At 36.4% G+C, this 21,114-nt stretch overlaps 2 protein-coding genes and 1 pseudogene across 2 annotated transcripts; 1 reads left to right on the forward strand and 2 right to left on the reverse strand.

The window, feature by feature from the left end:
- Positions 1-1,303: 1,303 nt before the first annotated feature.
- On the reverse strand, positions 1,304-2,269 carry LOC121401271 (olfactory receptor 1-like). The gene has a single exon (XM_041585618.1). The coding sequence runs from the start codon at positions 2,267-2,269 to the stop codon at positions 1,304-1,306; it is 966 nt and encodes a 321-aa protein (XP_041441552.1).
- A 6,013-nt stretch (positions 2,270-8,282) lies between these two features.
- On the forward strand, positions 8,283-8,999 carry LOC121401183 (annotated as a pseudogene).
- Positions 9,000-15,362: 6,363 nt separating this feature from the next.
- On the reverse strand, positions 15,363-16,328 carry LOC108710346 (olfactory receptor 1). Its single transcript, XM_018251483.1, has one exon. The coding sequence runs from the start codon at positions 16,326-16,328 to the stop codon at positions 15,363-15,365; it is 966 nt and encodes a 321-aa protein (XP_018106972.1).
- Between the last annotated feature and the right edge of the window lie 4,786 nt (positions 16,329-21,114).

Consider the following 21,114-nt stretch of genomic DNA (forward strand, 5'->3'; position numbering starts at 1 on the left):
GCAAACCAGGGACCCCTCCACTGACTTTGTGGGAAAGACAAACTTCCTACATTAATGAAACTAAAAAAACAGGAATATCCACCACTCAACCCAACAGCCACCACAAACAACTATGTCACAGAAGGTGTCTGTCTGTATTGTAAGCTCTACTGAACAAAACCTTCTTTACCTCTTGTATCTGTCAATATTTGTATGTAATTATTGAAGGCATAAATCCATCTATTGTGCATCACTGCAAATTATGTTAGTGCTTTACAAACACCAGTAACCTTCATTTACACCTTATCCTTTATTATTCCCATTACACCATCCAAACACAATCTGTTTGCTATACTTTCTGTTCTTCTACTGTTTATTAGTGATGGGCGACTCAAATCGGCAGGCGTGAATTTGCGTTAAATTTCCATGTTTCACCACCAGTGAAACTGCGGTGAAAGTTTGCTGGCGAAAAATCTTCTGGGTCAAAAATAATTAGGCGCATGTAAGAATAGTCGCGCATATAAAAATTATTCGGACGCCCATTGACATCAATGCGTTTTGAATTTTTTTTTTGCCGTTTGGCGAATTTGTGATAAATTGAGGATTTTTCGGTGAAGCGAAACAGGACAAATTCGCCCATCACTACTGTTTATACCTTAGCCCTATCTCTTTCCCTCTTTTTTTCTGATTCTTTCTCGCTTCCCTAAAAAATCCTATTACTTGCTAAAGGAACCCATCAGAAGCCACATTCAGACTGACTTTTAACTCATCCAGTATATCCTAAATATTTTGTCACCTGTACAATATCAAAATCCCTTATATTTAAAAATCAGGAGTAATGCCAAAAGAAAACATTCTGCGACTACCCACATTGTTTCATCTGTACAACCTATAATCAAATTTTAGCAGGAGCATTATTATAATCAGTTTTGGGATGTCAGACTCATGTTACAAGGTAAGTACTGTTTCTACCCACCGGTTAATAGATTTAGAACAAGTTTATTAAATAAAATGTTGACAATCTACTCAACACAGATTTCATGGTGAGATCTATTATCTCAGGACCTAGGTTTCTGTATAAGGGATCTTTACATAATTTGGATCACCAAACCTTAAGGCAGCTAAAAATAATTGAAACATTGAAAACACCCCGTTGGATTGTTTGCCACCAATATGGATTCAAGTTAGTTAGGATTGAGTACAAGGTACTGTTTTATAATTACTGAAAAAGAAAATCATTTTAGGTAGGAAAAAAAAGGAAATCATTTTTAAATAGATTTATTTACTAAAAATGGAATATGGTCTTCCCATAATTTGGAGCTTTCTACATAACCAATTTCTGGATAAAGGATCCCACACATATATATTTGGTAAGTACAATTTTTGCAGCAGACTGGACCTGTCTGTTTCGGAGGCTGTACACTAAGGGGTTTAACATTGGAACAAAACCTAAGTACATCAGGGAAAGCATCTTGTCAACTTCTTGAGAGTTTTGTGACTCCGGTTTCACATACAAGCTAATGCATGTTCCTCCAAATAGCAAAACAACTGTGATATGTGAAGAACAGCTGGAGAAAGTCTTGAGCCTTGCAGCTACGGTTCTCATCTTCAGGATGGAATATATAATGTATATATAAGATGCTAAAATCAGTCCAACTGGAAGAATCCCCATTAATGGTACATCCACTGCTATCAATGTCTGTATATGTGTTATATCACTGCAGGAAAGCTCCATCATAGATATTATTTCACAGACTATATAATTGATATCAAGAAGCCTGCAGAATGATAAATCAGATAAAAACAAAGAGTAGCACATGGCATTGATGGCACAAAACATCCAAGTGGTTGTCACTAGCCGGATGCAGAACCTTGGGTTCATCATCAGATGATAACGCAGAGGGATACAAATAGCTACATAGCGATCATAAGCCATGGTGGCCAAAAGGAAGAAATCTTGAGAAGGGCAGGTTATTAAGAGAAAAACTTGAGTTATACAGCCATAAAAAGAAATGCTGGTTTCTCCTGTCACTGTGATGTCCATCAGCTTTGGTAGGGCAGCAGAGACAGAGATAATGTCCTGGGCTGCCAGGTTACATAGAAAGAAGTACATTGGAGTTTGCAGTTGGGGAACTAGAAACACAAGTACAATAATCAGCAAGTTTCCAAGCACAGCCAGTATGTACATTAGGAACAGCCCAATAAAAATAATGTGAGGATGTTCTTCAGTATTAGAAAATGCGAGGAGATGGAAATCCCTTCGTGTTGAGATATTCCTGACATAATCCATGGTACTGTGTTAACTGAGAACCTTAAAGACATAATGTAAAATGTTAAATGGAACCTTAAAGACATAATGTAAAATGGATCACTAACAATGCTTAAAATATGTTATACCAGATAGCTGCTATTCAGGAGATGCTTCTCCTTGTTTTTTATGTTTTTGAATTATTTTACATCTGTGCTGCTTTCTAATAATTAATGTGCCATTTGACTTTCAATGTGCAGTAGAAGAGAAAGTCACATTCCAATACTTTCACTTAAATTATACTAAATATTAAGTGATATTGGAACTACTCTTTAAGAATCCGGGCCTTCTCCTGTAGGACTTCATTTTAATATAACTAGAGATATATTGCCCTCACTTACCTGTAGCTACAGACTACCTTGTTGCCTTCCCGCTAGAATATATTTCTGAAGACTTCAAGCACTCACCCTGCCTCTCATGCACATGGTACAGTCCAAAGGAAGATAGAGCACCACCTGCCTATGGGATAACTTGCCCGTCACTCATAACATATTCATTGGTATTACTTGTGGCTTAAGTGGGATAAAAGATAGAAGCCTTAGAAAATGTAATGTACATGTAGCACCACAAAAATGAGTTTTCTGGTGTAACAAATGCATTCTTATAACCTCTGTATTCTATCATGGCAGCATTAATGTATATGTTACAGTACATGGGATAGTGCTATGGAAAACAATGATAACGTTTGAAAATCATTTTGTGCTGCTGCATTTTAAACAAAGCCTAAATCATTTTCAGTTTAATTTAAATTCACATAAATGACTTCTTGTACTTCAAGTCACATGCTAAATAGCCATACTGTCTATATAATAAAGTAAAAAAAATACATTCTTCAATTCACGTCACAAAAAAAGGGAAATAAAGAGGTCACAGGATTGCAAGTTCTGGGTACATATAATCTGACTCCAAGTAAGACTGTGATAAACCATAAAGCTGTGACATATACAGGTATGGGACCCGTTATCCTGAAACCTGTTATCCAGAAAGCTTGAATTACGGAAAGAACATCTCCCATAGACTCCAAATTTATCCAAATTTTTAAAAAAGATTTCCTTTTTCTCTGTACCTTCAAATTGGAAATGGGACATCTGCCATTGACTTATACAGGACCTTGACAGTTTTGAGATGGAGTATTTTTGGATTTGGACTTTTAGCAGCTTCGGGGTATAAAACATCTTGAAAATTTTTCATTTTTTTGTCCTTGAAAAATTCGAGTTTACCCCTTTAAAAGCCCAACCAGTATAAAATGATTTTAATGAATTGCCCCCTAAGAGTAGTTTAATAGATAGTATGACAATATACGCCATCATATTAATAAAACCTCGTGCTGTTTCCTATGCACAGATACAGCCTTTTAGACTGTAGGTTCTAATAAGCAGAGCCTTCTATAGTGGTCATTAATTTGATGTAAATAAGTCCCTGTTGTGCAGAGCTGTGGAATATGACACTTTATAAACACTTGATAATACTAATTCGTGTGATGATACCTATATGTTCTCTATTTTTTTATTGCAAGTTTTGCCAGTTGTCTAATTTTCAAACATGTAATTCTAACCACAGAACCTGAAATTGAAATATATTTTAGAGGAATTTGCAGCTGCCTAAGGCTTCTGAAGCCTATTGGTAACATTTACAATTCATTGGATTATACAAGAGAAGAACTACTAAGACTCACATGAAACAAAACCAATAACTGCTGGTCAGTTGTGAGATTTCAATATATTGGTCCTTTTTTCTAAATGAAAGGAATTGTCCTTATCTCAAGATAGAAATAACGTGCAATAACAAATCAGAAAGCATTGGTGCTTACCGGGGTCATGTTGTTAGGCTGTTGGAATTATTATACAAGGCTTCATGATTTTTATTGAAGAGCAATGGCAGTGCAGGAAGCAGAGTATTTAAGCGTTTTGTGAGACCTTTAGGAAATAATTGAAATCCCAAATGTTTTCATAACTCCCAGGTGTGTAAATTAAACAAATCCAACATTTTAATTGTTTATTTTAATACAATTTTTAAAAGCATTTAAGATTCTTCCCATAAATAATACTCACCAAACAACAAGAAATTTGGACCGATACCTGGTGGTCCCTGCTCCTTGCGGGGCTGCCTGTAGCCATCGCCTCCTCTTCTGCACATCAACACGTGCCGGATCTAAGATAGACGCAAGCCGTGGGTGCTATCATTGTTGGCACGAAATTCAATTATTTAAAGGCTCCGCAAATAATAAAAAATGAAAACCAATTGAAAATTGACACCGAATATCCCTCTCTATATCATGCTAAAAGTTAAGTTAAGGTAGACAACCCCTTTAATGATTCTCAGGACCATCACAATCAGCAACAGTCTCTTAATCAACAGTTACTAGCAACAGTATCGTATATCATTCATATTTTAGGGTGAACTAAATACTAAAATATTCCACAAGTATCTAATATTACAGTTGACAATACAAATTGTATGTTCATGAAGTAGATCATACAAAGTAAGTCACATCAAAAGTAAAATTCATACTTAATGGCAAATGTGTTTGTAGATATACTATCCAGTAGGCCATGCTTATGTAGAAGGATTCAAATATCTCCCCCCTTTAGTACAGTTGCAGTCCCCCCCTTTAGTTACAGTTGTCATCCCCTGCTAAAATACCCATAATTTACCTAAAGGGTCCCCTCTCTTGGTTTAAATCTTTCCAGATCTATAGGGATCACGTTTATGCTGATGACACCCAGCTCTACCTACTCTGGACCCCTCTCCTTCTGTCCTTGCATATAAATTAAAGACATGCACAGCATCTCACTTAAAACATGTATTTGTGCAATTCAAACAGTGTAACCTGAAACAAATTCTTTCTAAAACAGAATTCATTATATTTCCTCCAACATCTTCCCTGTCCCTCAGGTTTAACTCACTGTCAATAACATCATCTTTCAATCAACCACTCAGGAATTATCTCAGACTCCTATCTGCCTTTTACACTTGCAAAATCGTTACCTGTGCAACATTACCCAAATACAACCTTACCTCAGTTTAGATACAACTAAAACACTTATTCCGTTTTTTCTTATTTCCCGACTTGACTACTGCAACTTACTCCTTACAGGTGTTCCAACGCAACTCCAATCTGTTCTAAATGGTGCTGCTAGACTCATTCAATTATGTCATCACTCCACATCAGCAGGGTTTCGTGGCAGATCCCTTCACTGACTCCCCGTCTCCTCACAAATTCAAATTCATGTTCAAAACCCTTAACTATGAATCCCCTCTCTATATTTCAGCTCTAATTTCAAAATAAACTCCATGCAACCTACACTCTTCTTCATACCTTCAGGTCTCTCCTCCTGTTTTAATTCCTTGAGTTTTTTATGTAAGACAACCCTTTATTTGCTTTAGTAGCCACAGAATGAACCTTCCTGGAATTAGACAACTTTTTATCTACAAAAACTCCAAGATCCATCTCCCAACACACTGCCATTGAGTGTATAACAGTTCTTTATCCAAGTACAAATACTATGTTCCAGGCCAATATTTCTTAATTTAACCATCAACCTACTATGTGGTAGTGTATCAAATGCTTCGGCTAAGTCCAAGTAGATTACATCCACTGCCATTGCAGAGTCAAGGTTCCTGCTCACATCCTCATTCAAGGGACCTAGTACAGAGCCCTGTGGTACTCCACTAACAACACTGGTCCAATAAGAAAATGTCCCATTTTCCACCACTCTTTGTAACCTATTCCTCAACCAGTTCTCTATCCAAGTACATATACTATGTTCTAGTCTAATATTCCTTAACTGTTAACCTTCTATGAATCAAATGATGTTGGAGTGATATCACCTAGCAGCCTAACAACAGAACAGTGTGAAGGTAACAGGATACCAGCTTCCTGACACCTGCTTTGCTGGTTTAGATATGAAAATGGCACTCAATAGTAAAAAAATCTCCAATCATTTGACATTTTGTAGGAGAAATAGCTTATCTTAAAGCAGGTCCATTGTGAAGTGCTGGCTCTTGCTGAAAGCACGGGATTAGGCACAATGACTAGAGACCTGTGCTGCTTGCATACCAATATTACAGCTAAAAAAATACATTTGTGGATTCAGGAATAACATTTTATATTATTTGTAATGTAGAATTATTTGTAATGTAGAAATAAAAACAACATCATAAAAACCATGAGAGGATCCCTTTAATTTTGTCATTGGGAATTCACCATTCTCTATATGTTAGGTCAAAATAGAAAATGTTGTATGAATTTAATTATTTGTTAGATTAAATGTATGTGGAAAAGGACTGTGTGTGTGAAAATAAAACAGAAAATCCATATTTATTTATTCCCTTCTGTAACAAATGGGCTACTCTTTATTTATAGAGTTCACTGGGCTCTATTGGGATTAGATACACTCTTAATGAGGTTAAGAAATCCTTTAAATGCTCTATTTCTCATTCTGTTTTTTTTAATGCAGGATCATTTGAAAAAGCATAAGAAAACATCACATTTTTCCTCCAGATTTAATCTCTACAGTTGACTTTGATGGAGCAATTGGCTTAGAACAGAGCAACATCACATATCCTGCTCAACATCGTTCTGGGTGGTGCCCCTGTGCAACATGTCTTGTCATGTAAGCTTCAGTATAATGCATTAAGCTTTCTTCATTTTCTCTTTATTTATCTGACTTGATGTGTAAATCTAGAAAAATCCCCTCAAACCTACACCTTCCTAACATCTTATTTGTGCATCTGCCATAAGATAAAACCTTTGATTGATGTGAATAGTCATGGCATTCTGAATTTTATTCTGTAAAACCTAACAGTACTACTTCATTCACATTTTCATCCCTTGCAGGTGTCACGTTGGCCAAGAAAAAAATTCAGTGCAGACAAGAATTAATTTGTTTTTTTATTATTTTTTGTACTGAGAAAGTGGTAAATATTAAACGATTAAAACTCATTCAACCCATGGAAGTATCTACTGGATTTGTAGTGGACATTCATTCAGTAAAATTTCCAGGAAAATTTATTTCTTCCATTTATATCAAAGTTTTTCCACTCCTCCATCTGTAACACCTATGGCTAGATTCAATTCCATGAGAAAATGTTGTTTATGGTTTACCATGTGAATGGGGCGAGATTTAATTTGAGGAAAGAAACTTCCCTCCTAATTTAGTTCCATCTTTCCCCCATAGACTTTTATAGGGTGTTTAAGTGAAGTGGACCAGATTCAATTCAGTGAGAAAAAGTTATTTAATGGTTTATCACGTAAAAAGTCATGGACAAGATTCAGTTTGAGGAGAAAAAAAATTCTCCTATTTCAGTTCAAGGGCCAGATTCAATTCAGTGAGAAAAGGGTTTATCACATGAAAAGTCATGATATGAGATTCAATTCAGAAAAAATGATCTCACTGTTTATCACGTGAAAACTCTATTGAAGTCTATGGGAAAAAAATTTGGAGAAAAGTTTTTCCTCCTTGAATTGAATCTTGTCTATTACTTTTCACGTAATAAACCATGAGATAACTTTTTCTCACTGAATTGAATCTGGCCCAAAATGTTTTCATATAGACTACAATAGAGTTTCCATGTGATAAACCGTGATATAACTTTTTCTGAATTAAATTGTATCTCAAATTGAATCTCGTCCAATGTCGACTTTTCACGTTTTAAAACTTTTCTCGCTGAATTGAATCTGGCCCAAACTCTGGACTCAACATGCACAATTATCAACAGGTCTATGGTTGGTGCAAATACACAGTTTCACTTGTTCCACATAATAAGAAGAAATAAATAATTCTCAAGGTTCTCTAAATTATTCTCATTGAATTGCATCTATCTCTATGAAAAAATCGGGAATTGAATTAGGAGAGTCTCACCAAACTGAATCTCTTATGTGAAAGTGCTCAGTCTCGTTGCATGACATCAACTAGTATCCAGTATCTCCAACTAAATTAATCCTAGTTACTTTGATCTGGGTACAGTAATGTGTGTTTGTAATGGTTTCGGTATTTTTTTCCTTTCTATCAAAAGGTGACAAAGAAGAGTAAATGAATTCCACAATTCAAAAAGATTTCCATCTCTTGGCATTTTCTCGCTATGAGGAAGATCAACCTTTACTATTTATGGGGCTTTTGATGATCTACCTAACTGCTGTGCTTGGAAACATGATGATTATTGTACTTGTATGTCTGGTATCCCAGCTGCACACCCCCATGTACTTCTTCTTGTGCAACCTGGCATTCCAGGACATTATCTCTGTCTCTGCCTTCCTGCCAAAGCTGATGGCCATCACAATTACAGGAGACACCAGCATTTCTCTTCCCAGCTGCTGCTGGAGATCTCATGCAGTGACACCTCACATATAAAACAATTCATGACAGTTGAATTACCCTTTGTAGGCATTCTTCCATTTGTACTGATTTTAACATCCTATGTGTACATTATAGCTACTATCATAAAATTGCAAACCTCAGCTGCTAAACTCAAGGCTTTTTCCAGCTGTTCTTCACATCTAACAGTTGTATTGCTGTTATGTGGCACTTCTATAGGAATTTACATTAGGCCCGACTCTCAGAATTCTCAAGAACAAGAGAAATATCTGTCTTTGCTATATACTGGTGTTGTTCCAATGTTAAATCCATTAGTGTACAGCCTGAGAAACAGAGAGGTTTGGTCAGCTGCACAGATATTACTTGAAAAATATGTACCTGGAACAACATTATAGTCTGATTCTAACTTATCTCAACAGCGCATGGATTTTATAAGATCTCAATTGCATTTCTTGGGGTAATTTACCATACTATGTAAGTGTGAAGATGGAAGTACTATCTAGCCATGAACAGTCTCTTTACAAACAGTAATCAAGATATTACATAACAGAAGGTTGCAGGGAAAACTGTACTTTTCCTGTAGACCAGAGGTGTAAGGTAAGTTCCTCAGGGAGAGGGGTGCAGGCATTTACCCTCTTTGATCTACACATTCTGGATGGAATGAATGGATAAAAAGTATGTGGCAGGAGAACTTGCTAGGAGAAATAAGAAGGCCACTTCCTGTAATAGATCACTTTAGTGAGATATAGGGTTAGGGTCATTAGAAGAGTAACTAGAGGCTCTGACTAGGAGAGTAGAAAGGGTTGGTTGGCTTGTTGTTACCTGACAGTATAGGAGCACCTCTGTGAGCGAATTGTACTCTATGGGGCACATTTACTAAAGAGCAAATTGTGTTTTTCTGATGAATTTTCACTAAAATGACAATTCGCAGCAACACCACCTGTTTACTAAAAAGACAAGCAACACACTTTGCTAGCAAATGATCTTGTTAAAAATATCTTATTTACATTTTATTTAATATTTCAAGCTCATGCCACATTTGTTTTAGAGTGGGCTCATGGCCTGTCTTCATTTTGCTTCCTTCAACATTTTTAATAAAAAGTGGCCACTTTCAGCATTTTCACCAACATCTCTAATAAATGCATACACATGACCTTTATATACCAACTGAATTTAAATTAACATAAACGTATGTAACTTAACGAAGTTTCACTAGAAGAAAGTAATGCTAGAGGAAATTAGTTAGTAAATTTTCACCCTGACGAAAGTACGCCAGAGTTCTTCTTCCAAGATGTAATTGCACATTTTTATGAATATGCACATCTGTCACGAAATTACATCTGACGTAGTTGCTAGTGATGGGCGAATTTCAAAAAAAAATTTCCGAAAAAACTGACGCTGGCGTCAAAAACGGGCGCCAACGTCAAAAAACGGGCGCCGGCATCAAAAACGAGACGCTGGCGCCGTTTCGCAAATTCGCCCATCACTAGTAGTTGCACAAACTATGGCAGAGACTTCTGAAGCAAAAATTCGCAGGTAAGTAAATGTGCCCCTATGACCGGACACCACTGGTTTTAACTAATATATTTGCTCTTGTGATCATGAAATATAGTCTATGGCATGAATCTATAGAATTAATTCACTTTATACCATGGTGCAGCACAGTGAAGTAAGTACTGGCCCTAATAAATATTTTGATTTGTGACCCCAGCATAGGGTGTATGGAGTTTATTCAAGGGCAGGCTAATCTTGACCAAGAATCTATTGGGGGAAATGTAATAAAAGACGATAACAGAAAAAATATTCGCAATGTGAAAAGTTATATCTCTGTGAGAACAAATTTTCCTTTGCGCAAATTTAAAATAGCTTTTGCGAACCCCAAAACTAAGTGGTTGTTATAGTTTGTGCCAGTGCGCAGTGAATGTAATAAAACTTGTAACTGAAAAAGTTGTTGCGTTTGAAAGATTACGACACCTTCAAGCACTTCTTAAAAGTAGGCAATACGCAATGAAAATTCCCAATGAAAATTCGCAATGCAATAACAGTTTCAGGAAGAGTATTACATTGCGAAATATCTGTGCTAATTGCTTTGCTCTTTGCATCTTTTATTACATTCCCCCATTAGTGTCATAATAGTCCACTGATGTAGTCATTGGTTGGATAGTAATATATTGCCTCAGAACGCCGATTATAGCCCCTTCAAGTTGTTCCCGCTTACACTATAGGTTCTTTAAAGTACTTTTTACTAATGGGCATGCCTGGTGAAACAACATACCTCCACAGTGGTTCACACAGTGACATTTATTAATTGCTAATTTTCCTTTAATAGTAGCTTTAATGAGTCAGAGTTGGACCATGAAAGGTCCATGATAATCAAAGCATCTCCTAAGCCTCTCCTACTAGGTTGTAGCCATCTCCTTTTAGTTGTTAGGTCATTTTAGGCCTAGTCACTGAATGACCTGTACCTGTATAGATGTTATATTCTGGTTACTTTCATCAGCAATGGGCTACATTTTACAGACTATACACTCAGTGCAGGTCCTAAAAATGGGCCCAATTAGATTGTTTTCAGTGTAGAATTTATAGGTACAGTAATCAGCTTGCAATATGCAAAGTATCTATCAAATAAAATTTGATCCAGCAAAGAGTTGCTCTTCATGCTTCATTAGCCACTGACATTAATGCAACTCCGCAATCAGATTGTTATAATTGCCATTGGCTGCTGAATGATAGTTAGTAGTGAGGAGCATTAAAAGTCTCCTATGGGGTTGAGCCCTATTCATTTATGTATAGGAAGAACCACATGTACAATCACTGCTGTGTTGCCTGGATCCTCAAAATTACTAAGATGCTCCCAGTTACAATACGGATGCTTGTGAAGAGCCCCAGAGGCTCAAAATGTTTCTTCTGTGCATGCATACCTCCTAATAATAAAATGGAAAGACTGACAAAAAGATCTGCCACGCACAATGCGGTGAGCTGTCAAAATTAGGACTGTTCTGTGAAAATCAGGTCAGTTGGGAAGTATGTGTGCATGGCCCCAATCCATAAATGAAGGCATTTTAAATGAAGTCCATGCTGTCAGGTGTAAATAGAATATGGTTGACTACTTGCAGTTAGTGATGGGCGAATAAATTCGCCAGACTTGAATTTGCAGAGAATTTCCACATTTTGCCACGTCAAAAAAATGATTCGGACGTCCATTGACTTTAATGCATTTGGATAAAATAGGCGCTCGTATAAAAATTCACATGCGTCGAAATTGACGTGCGTCAAAATTATTTTGACGTCCATTCACTTCAATGCATTTTGCAGATTTTTCGGGACAAATTCACCCATCACTGCTTGCAGTACTTGTTGGAGTGGGTATATTTCTCACTTGAAAATGAATATGAAATATAAGCTACATCATACTAAAATAAGAAACTTTCTAAATATAAGTCATTTCTGAAATAATCAATGTATTCTTCACACTCCCTCTCTCAGCATTCTCTTCTCATTCAGGAGTTGGAGATTTTTAAAGACAGTTAGATCCAATATTTCTTTTAGGGGGAATGCCTAGAAAATGTATCGGAGCTCACTCTTTTACAATTACCAGAAATCCTGTCTGTCTACATGCAGAATAAGTACCAAAATAAGTTAGATTTTGAATGTACAGGTATAGGATCCGTTATCCGGAAACCTGTTATCCAGAAAGTTCCGAATTACAGAAGGGCCGTCTCCCATAGACTCCATTATAATCAAATAATACAAATTTTTAAAAATTATTTCTTTTTTATCTGTAAAAATAAGACAGTAGCTTGTACTTGATCCCAGCTAAGATAAAATGAATCCTTATTAGAAGCCAAACCAGCCTATTGGGTTTATTTAATGTTTACATGATTTTCTAGTAGACTTAAGGTATGAAGTTCTAAACTATGGAAAGACCCATTATCCGGAAAGCCCCAGGTCCCGAGCATTCTGGATAATAGGTCCCATACCTGTACTGGAATCAGTTACTGGATTTGAGTGAGCTCTAATACATCTGTTAGGAAAGGGAGTCTCCTGTTAAAAGATAAATTTGATCTAACTGTCAATGATTATCTGACACCCAACTTCTACATGAAGAGAGAATGAAGAGAAACAGATGCTGAGAGAGAAATAGTGAAGATAAACTTGATTATTTCAGAAACGGTAAAGCATTTTTAATTGGTTATATTTAGAACGTTTATTATTTGATTCTCAGTGTGATTAAGCTTATATTAAATTTTTATTTTCGCGATAGTGATGTGATGATGCCTACTGTATATGTTCTTTGCTTTTTATTCAATTTCACCAGTATTTCTCATTTTCAAACATGTATTCCCATACAGACATTCCAATGTCTCCTTTAGTTTATCTCTTCAATACGCTATGTATCAACCACAGAACCTGAGATTGAAATGTATTAAAGATCAATGTCCAAATGCCTAAATCACAGAAGGTGATTGGTGAAATTTATAATGGATCATACACGAGTTAAACTACCAATGCTTACATAAAGCAGTGCATACAAAACAAAAGATTGTGGCTCAATATATTGGTTCCTAATAGTTTTTTTTGTAAAACTGAGATGTTTAATTAAAAGGAAAGAATTGTCCTTATCTCAAGATAAGAATATTGTGCAAGAACAAATCAGAAAGCATTGCGGTGCTTACCGGGGTCCAGTTTTAATAAGGCTGTTGGAATCATTATGCAGAGCTTCATGGTTTTTATGGAAGAGCAATGGCAGCACAGGAAGCAGATCAATTCAATGTTTTGTAAAGTTTTTATAACTTCCAGGTGTGCAAATGAAACAAATCTAAAAATGTAATTCTTGTTTATTTTAAAACAAATGTATTTAGTCCAAAGGCTCCAGCAATCTTTAATAGGGCCCTTTAAAATCATTGGGATTTATTATTGCCGGACACTTTGTTAGCAAGACGGCTACAATAGTTTATAGTAAAAGTAAAAACACTCAAGTAGTCGTGGTCCATCACGTTTACAGTCCTCCAAGCATGTTGAGGTTGATGTTGACCATAGGTTTGTTCTCTCTTTCAGGAATCAAGGAGAACATACATGTTGTTTTAATTGTAATTGTAGATATTGTAAAAGTAAGTGTTATATATGATTGGAAGCATTTTTGCTTTATTTATTTATGTTAATGAATATTCATTAAAGTGTGATCTAGTTTCATATGTCTGTTGTACTACTATATATGTGTATGTACTACTATATAAATTGAACAAATACACTTGTAGAAAATATATTACTGGAGTGGAAACTGAGTGATATCACAGAGATGAGCTGTGCTCTTATGTTATTGTCATGGATAAAGTTGAACAAATTCAAGATAAATGTTGCAATAAAATAATTGAAACCCTATCTTGTCACAGTATAGGATCACACGGTACCTACCTGCTGGCAATTGGGCAAACCAGGGACCCCTCCACTGACTTTGTGGGAAAGACAAACTTCCTACATTAATGAAACTAAAAAAACAGGAATATCCACCACTCAACCCAACAGCCACCACAAACAACTATGTCACAGAAGGTGTCTGTCTGTATTGTAAGCTTTTCTGAACAAAACCTTCTTTACCTCTTGTATCTGTCAATATTTGTATATAATTATTGAAGGCATAAATCCATCTATTGTGCATCACTGCAAATTATGTTAGTGCTTTACAAGCACCAGTGTCCTTCCTTTACACTTTATCCTTTATTATTCCCATTACACCATCCAAACACAATCTGCTTGCTATTCTTGCTGTTCTTCTACTGTTCATTAGTGATGGGCAACTAAAATTGGCAGGCACAAATTTGCGTTAAATTTCCACGTTTCGCCACGTGAAAACTGCGGTGAAAGTTTGCCGGCGAAAAATCCGCCGGGTCAAAAAAATTTAGGCGCACGTAATAGTCGCGCATATAAAAATTATTCGGACGCCCATTGACGTCAATGCGTTTCAAAAAATTTTTTTTTTTGCCGTTTTGCGAATTTCGTGATAAATGAAGGATTTTCCGGTGAAGTGAAACAGGACAAATTCGCCCATCACTACTGTTTATACCTTAGCCCTATCTCTTTCCCTCTTTTTTTTCTCTTTTTTTCTGATTCCTTCTTGCTTCCCTGAACCAAATCCTATTACTTGCTAAAGGAACCCATCAGAAGCCACATTCGGACTGACTTTTAACTCATCCAGTGTATCCTAAATATTTTGTCACCGATACAATATCAACATTCCTTATATTTAAAAATTGGACAATTTCATTATTCCTTTTCAATAACAATACATGATTCCTATTAATCATGAGTAATGCCAAAAGAAAACATTCTGCGACTACCCACATTGTTTCATCTGTACAACCTATAATCAAATTTTAGCAGGAGCATTATTATAATCAGTTTTGGGATGTCAGACTCATGTTACAAGGTAAGTACTGTTTCTACCCACCGGTTAATAGATTTAGAACAAGTTTATTAAATAAAATGTTGACAATCTACTCAACACAGATTTCATTGTGAGATCTATTATCTCAGGACCTAGGTTTCTGTATAAGGGATCTTTACATAATTTGGATCACCAAACCTTAAGGCAGCTAAAAATAATTGAAACATTGGATTGTTATGCAACCAATATGGATTCAAGTTAGTTAGGATTGAGTACAAGGTACTTTTTTATAATTACTGGGCAAAAGGAAATCATTTTTAAATAGATTTATTTAATAAAAATTGAATATGGTCTTCCCATAATTCGGAGCTTTCTACATAACCAATTTCTGGATAAAGGATCCCACACATATATATTTGCTAAGTATAATTTTTGCAGCAGACTGGACCTGTCTGTTTCGGAGGCTGTACACTAAGGGGTTTAACAGTGGAATAAAACCTAAGTACATCAGGCAAAGCATCTTGTCAACTTCTTGAGAGTTTTGTGACTCCGGTATCACATACAAGCTAATGCATGTTCCTCCAAGTAGCAAAACAACTGTGATATGTGAAGAACAGCTGGAGAAAGTCTTGAGCCTTGCAGCTACGGTTCTCATCTTCAGGATGGAATATATAATGTATATATAAGATGCTAAAATCAGTCCAACTGGAAGAATCCCCATTAATGGTACATCCACTGCTATCAATGTCTGTATATGTGTTATATCACTGCAGGACAGCTCCATCATAGCTATGGTTTCACAGATGATATAATTGATATCAAGAAGCCTGCAGAATGATAAATCAGATAAAAACAAAGAGTAGCACATGGCATTGATGGCACAAAACAACCAGGTGCTTGTCACTAGCAGGACGCAGAACCTTGGGTTCATCATCAGATGATAACGCAGAGGGATACAAATAGCTACATAGCGATCATAAGCCATGGTGGCCAAAAGGAAGAAATCTTGAGAAGGGCAGGATATTAAGAGAAAAACTTGAGTTATACAGCCATTAAAAGAAATGCTGGTTTCTCCTGTAACTGTGATGTCCATCAGCTTTGGTAGGGCAGCAGAGACAGAGATAATGTCCTGGGCTGCCAGGTTACATAGAAAGAAGTACATTGGAGTTTGCAGTTGGGGAACTAGAAACACAAGTACAATGATCAGCAAGTTTCCAAGCACAGCCAGTATGTACATTAGGAACAGCCCAATAAAAATAATATAAGGATGGTCTTCAGTATTCGAAAATGCTAGGAGATGGAAATCCCTTCGTGTTGAGATATTCCTGACATAATCCATGGTACTCTGTTAACTGAGAAGGAAAACCACATTTAAATGGAACCTTAAAGACATAATGTAAAATGGATCACTAACAATGCTTAAAATATGTTATACCAGATAGCTGCAATTCAGGAGATGCTTCTTCTTGTTTTTTATGTTTTTGAATTATTTTACATCTGTGCTGCTTTCTAATAATTAATGTGCCATTTGACTTTTAGGGGCCGATTCACTAAATTCGAGTGAAGGATTCGAAGTAAAAAAACTTCGAATTTCGAAGTATTTTTTGGGCTACTTCGACCATCGAATGGGCTACTTCGACCTTCGACTATGACTTTGAATCGAAGGATTTGAACTAAAAATCGTTCGACTATTCAACCATTCGATAGTCGAAGTACTGTCTCTTTAAAAAAAACTTCAACCCCCTAGTTCGGCATCTAAAAGCTACCAAAGTCAATGTTAGCCTATGGGGAAGGTCCCCATAGGCTTTCCTAAGTTTTTTTGATCGAAGGATATTCCTTCGATCGTTGGATTTAAATCCTTCGAATCGTTCGATTTGAAGGATTTAATCGTTCGATCGAAGGATTTCAATTCCTAGTCGAATATCGAGGGTTAATTAACCCTCGATATTCGACCCTTAATGAATCAGCCCCTTAATGTGCAGTAGAAGAGAAAGTCACATTCCAGTACTTTCACTTAAATGATACTAAATATTAAGTGATATTGGAACTACTCTTTAAGAATCCGGGCCTTCTCCTGTAGGACTTCATTTTAATATAACTAGAGATATATTGCCCTCACTTACCAGACTACCTTGTTGCCTTCCCTCAAGAATATATTTCTGAAGACTTCAAGCACTCACCCTGCCTCTCATGCACATGGTACAGTCCAAAGGAAGATAGAGCACCACCTGCCTATGGGATAACTTGCCCCTCACTCATAACATATTCATTGGTATTACTTGTGGCTTAAGTGGGATAAAAATAGAAGCCTTAGAAAATGTAATGTACATGTAGCACCACAAAAATGAGTTTTCTGATAATATAAACAAATACATTCTTATAACCTCTGTATTCTATCATGGCATACATTCTTCAATTCACGCCACAAAAAAGGGTATAAAAAGAGGTCACAGGATTGCAAGTTCTGGGTACATATAATCTGACTTTAAGTAAGACTGTGATAAACCATAAAGCTGTGGCATATACAGGTATGGGACCCGTTATCCTGAAACCTGTTATCCAGAAAGCTCGAATCACGGAAAGAACATCTCCCATAGACTCCAAATTTTTAAAAAAAGATTTCCTTTTTCTCTGTACCTTCAAATTGGAAATGGGACATCTGCCATTCACTTATACAGGACCTTGACAGGTTTGAGATGAAGTATTTTTGGATTTTGCTTTGGGGTATAAAACATCTTGAAATTTTTTTGGTTTTTTTCTCCTTGAAAAATTCGAGTTTACCCCTTACAAGCCCAACCAGAATAAAATGATTTTAATGAATTGCCCCCTAAGAGTAGTTTAATAGACAGTATGATAATATACGTCATCATATTCATAAAACCTCATGCTGTTTCCTATGCACAGATACAGCCTTTTAGACTGTAAGTTCTAATAAGCAGAGCCTTCTATAGTGGTCATTAATTTGATGTAAATAAGTCCCTGTTGTGCAGAGCTGTGGAATATGACACTTTATAAACACTTGACTAATTCGTGTGATGATACCTATATGTTCTCTATTTTTTTATTGCAAGTTTTGCCAGTTGTCTAATTTTCAAACATGTAATTCTAACCACAGAACCTGAAATTGAAATATATTTTAGAGGAATTTGCAGATGCCTAAGGCTTGTGAAGCCTATTGGTAACATTTACAATTCATTGGATCATACAAGAGAAGAACTATTAAGACTTACCTGAAACTGTGCAACAAAACCAATAACTGTGGCGCTGGCCAGTTGTGAGACTTCAATATATTGGTCCTTTTTTCTAAATGAAAGGAATTGTCCTTATCTCAAGATAGAAATAACGTGCAATAACAAATCAGAAAGCATTGGTGCTTACCGGGGTCCTGTTGTTAGGCTGTTGGAATTATTATACAAGGCTTCATGATTTTTATTGAAGAGCAATGGCAGTGCAGGAAGCAGAGTATTTAAACGTTTTGTAAGACCTTTAGGAAATAATTGAAATCCCAAATGTTTTCATAACTCCCAGGTGTGTAAATTAAACAAATCCAACATTTTAATTGCTTATTTTAATACAAATTTTAAAAAACTCTGCATTTAAGATTCTTCCCATAAAAAATACTCACCAAACAACAAGAAATTTGGGCCGGTACCTGGTGGTCCCTACTCCTTGCGGGGCTGCCTGTAGCCATCGAATTTTCTTCTGCACACCAACACGTGCCGGATCTAGGATAGACGCAAGCCGTGGGTGCCATCATTGTTGGCACGAAATTATTTAAAGGCTCCGCAAATAATAAAAAAATGAAAACCAATTGAAAATTGACTCCGAATATCCCTCTCTATATCATGCTAAAAGTTAAGTTAAGGTAGACAACCCCTTTAATGATTCTCAGGACCATCACAATCAGCAACAGTTTCTTAATCAACAGTTACTAGCAACAGTATCGTATATCATCCATATTTTAGGGTGAACTAAATACTAAAATATTCCACAAGTATCTGATATTACAGTTGACAATACAAATTGTATGCTCATGAAGTAGATCATACAAAGTAAGTCACATCAAAAATTTAAAAATCATACCTAATGGCAAATGTGTTTGTAGAAATACTATCCAGTAGGCCATGCTTATGTAAAAGGATTCAAATATCGTCCCCCTTTAGTACAGTTGCAGTCCCCCTTTAGTTACAGTTGTCATCCCCTGCTAAAATACCCATAATTTACCTAAAGGGTCCCCTCTCTTGGTTTAAATCTTTCCAGATCTATAGGGATCACCTTTATGCTGATGACACCCAGCTCTACCTACTCCGGACCTCTCTCCTTCTGTCCTTGCATATAAATTAAAGACATGCACAGCATCTCACTTAAAACATGTATATGTGCAACTCAAACAGTGTAACCTGAAACAAATTCTTTCTAAAACAGAATTCATTTCCTCCAACATCTTCCCTGTCCCTCAGGTTTCACTCACGGTCAATAACATCATCTTTCAATCAACCATGTTATTCCAATATTCAAGTTGGGGTTGTTCACGCTGGAGAAGAGGCGCTTAAGGGGTGATATGATAACTATGTATAAATATATAAGGGGATCATATAATAATCTCTCTAATGCTTTATTTACCAGTAGGTCTTTCCAGCTGACACAAAGTCACCCGATTAGAAGAAAAGAGGTTCCGCCTAAATATTCGGAAGGGGTTTGTTACAGTGAGAGCTGTGAAGATGTGGAATTGTCTCCCTGAATCAGTGGTACAGGCTGATACATTAGATAGCTTTAAGAAGGGGTTGGATGGTGTTTAGCAAGTGAGGGAATACAGGGTTATGGGAGATAGCTCATAGTACACGTTGATCCAGGGACTAGTTGAACTCGATGGACATGTGTCTTTTTTCAACCTTACTTACTATGTTACTATGTTACTATGAATTATCTCGGACTCCTATCTGCCTTTTACACTTGCAAAACCTTTACCTGTGCAACATTACCCAAATGCAACCTTACCTCAGTTTAGATACAACTAAAACACTTATTCAGTTTTTTCTTATTTCCTGACTTGACTACTCCTACTTACTCCTTACAGGTGTTCCAACACAACTCCAATCTGTTCTAAATGGTGCTGCTAAACTCATTCAATTATGTCATCACTCCACATCAGCAGGGTTTCGTTACATATCCCTTCACTGACTCCCTGTCTCCTCACAAATTCATGTTCAAAGCCCTTAACAATGAATCCCCTCTCTATTTTTCAGCTCTAATTTCAAAATAAACTCCATGCAACCTACACTCTTCTTCATACCTTCAGGTCTCTCCTCCTGTTTTAATTCCTTGAGTTTTTTTATGCAAGACAACCCTTTATTTGCTTTAGTAGCCACAGAATGACACTGCCTGGAATTAGACAACTTGTTATCTTCAAAAACTCCAAGATCCATCTCCCAACACACTGCCATTGAGTGTATAACTTGCATAACTTGCAAGTAACATCCTGCATACAATTTATAGTTCTGCAAAATTTAGTATCATCAGCAATAATTGAAACAGTACTTTCAATGCCCACCTCCAGGTCATTAATAAACTTGAAAAAAGTTGAAAAGCAAGGGACCTAGTACAAAGCCCTGTGGTTTGCTACTAACAACACTGTCCAATCAGAAAATGTTCCATTTACAACCACTCTTTGTAATCTATCTTTTAGCCAGTTCTTTATCCAAGTACAAATACAGGTATGGGACCTGTTGCCTGGAACCAGGGGTTTTCCGGATAACGGATCTTTCCCTAATTTGGGTCTTCATGCCTTAAGTCTACTAGACCCAATAGGCTGATTTTGCTTCCCATAATGATTAATTATATCTTAGTTCTGATCAAGTACGAGCTACTGTTTTATTATTACAGAGAAAAAGGAAATCATTTTTAAAAATTTGGATTATTTGGATAAAATGGAGTCCATGGGAGACAGCCATTCTGTAATTCGGAGCTTTCTGGATATTGGGTTTCCGGATAAATTATCCTATACCTGTACTATGTTCCAGGCCAATATTTCTTAATTTAACCATTAACCTTCTATGTGGTAGTGTATTAAATGCTTTGGCTAAGTCCAAGTAGATTACATCCACTGCCATTGCAGAGTCAAGGTT

The sequence above is a fragment of the Xenopus laevis genome, chromosome 3L (genome assembly GCF_017654675.1).
Source record: "Xenopus laevis strain J_2021 chromosome 3L, Xenopus_laevis_v10.1, whole genome shotgun sequence".
In the NCBI taxonomy this organism is placed as follows: Eukaryota; Metazoa; Chordata; class Amphibia; order Anura; family Pipidae; genus Xenopus; species Xenopus laevis.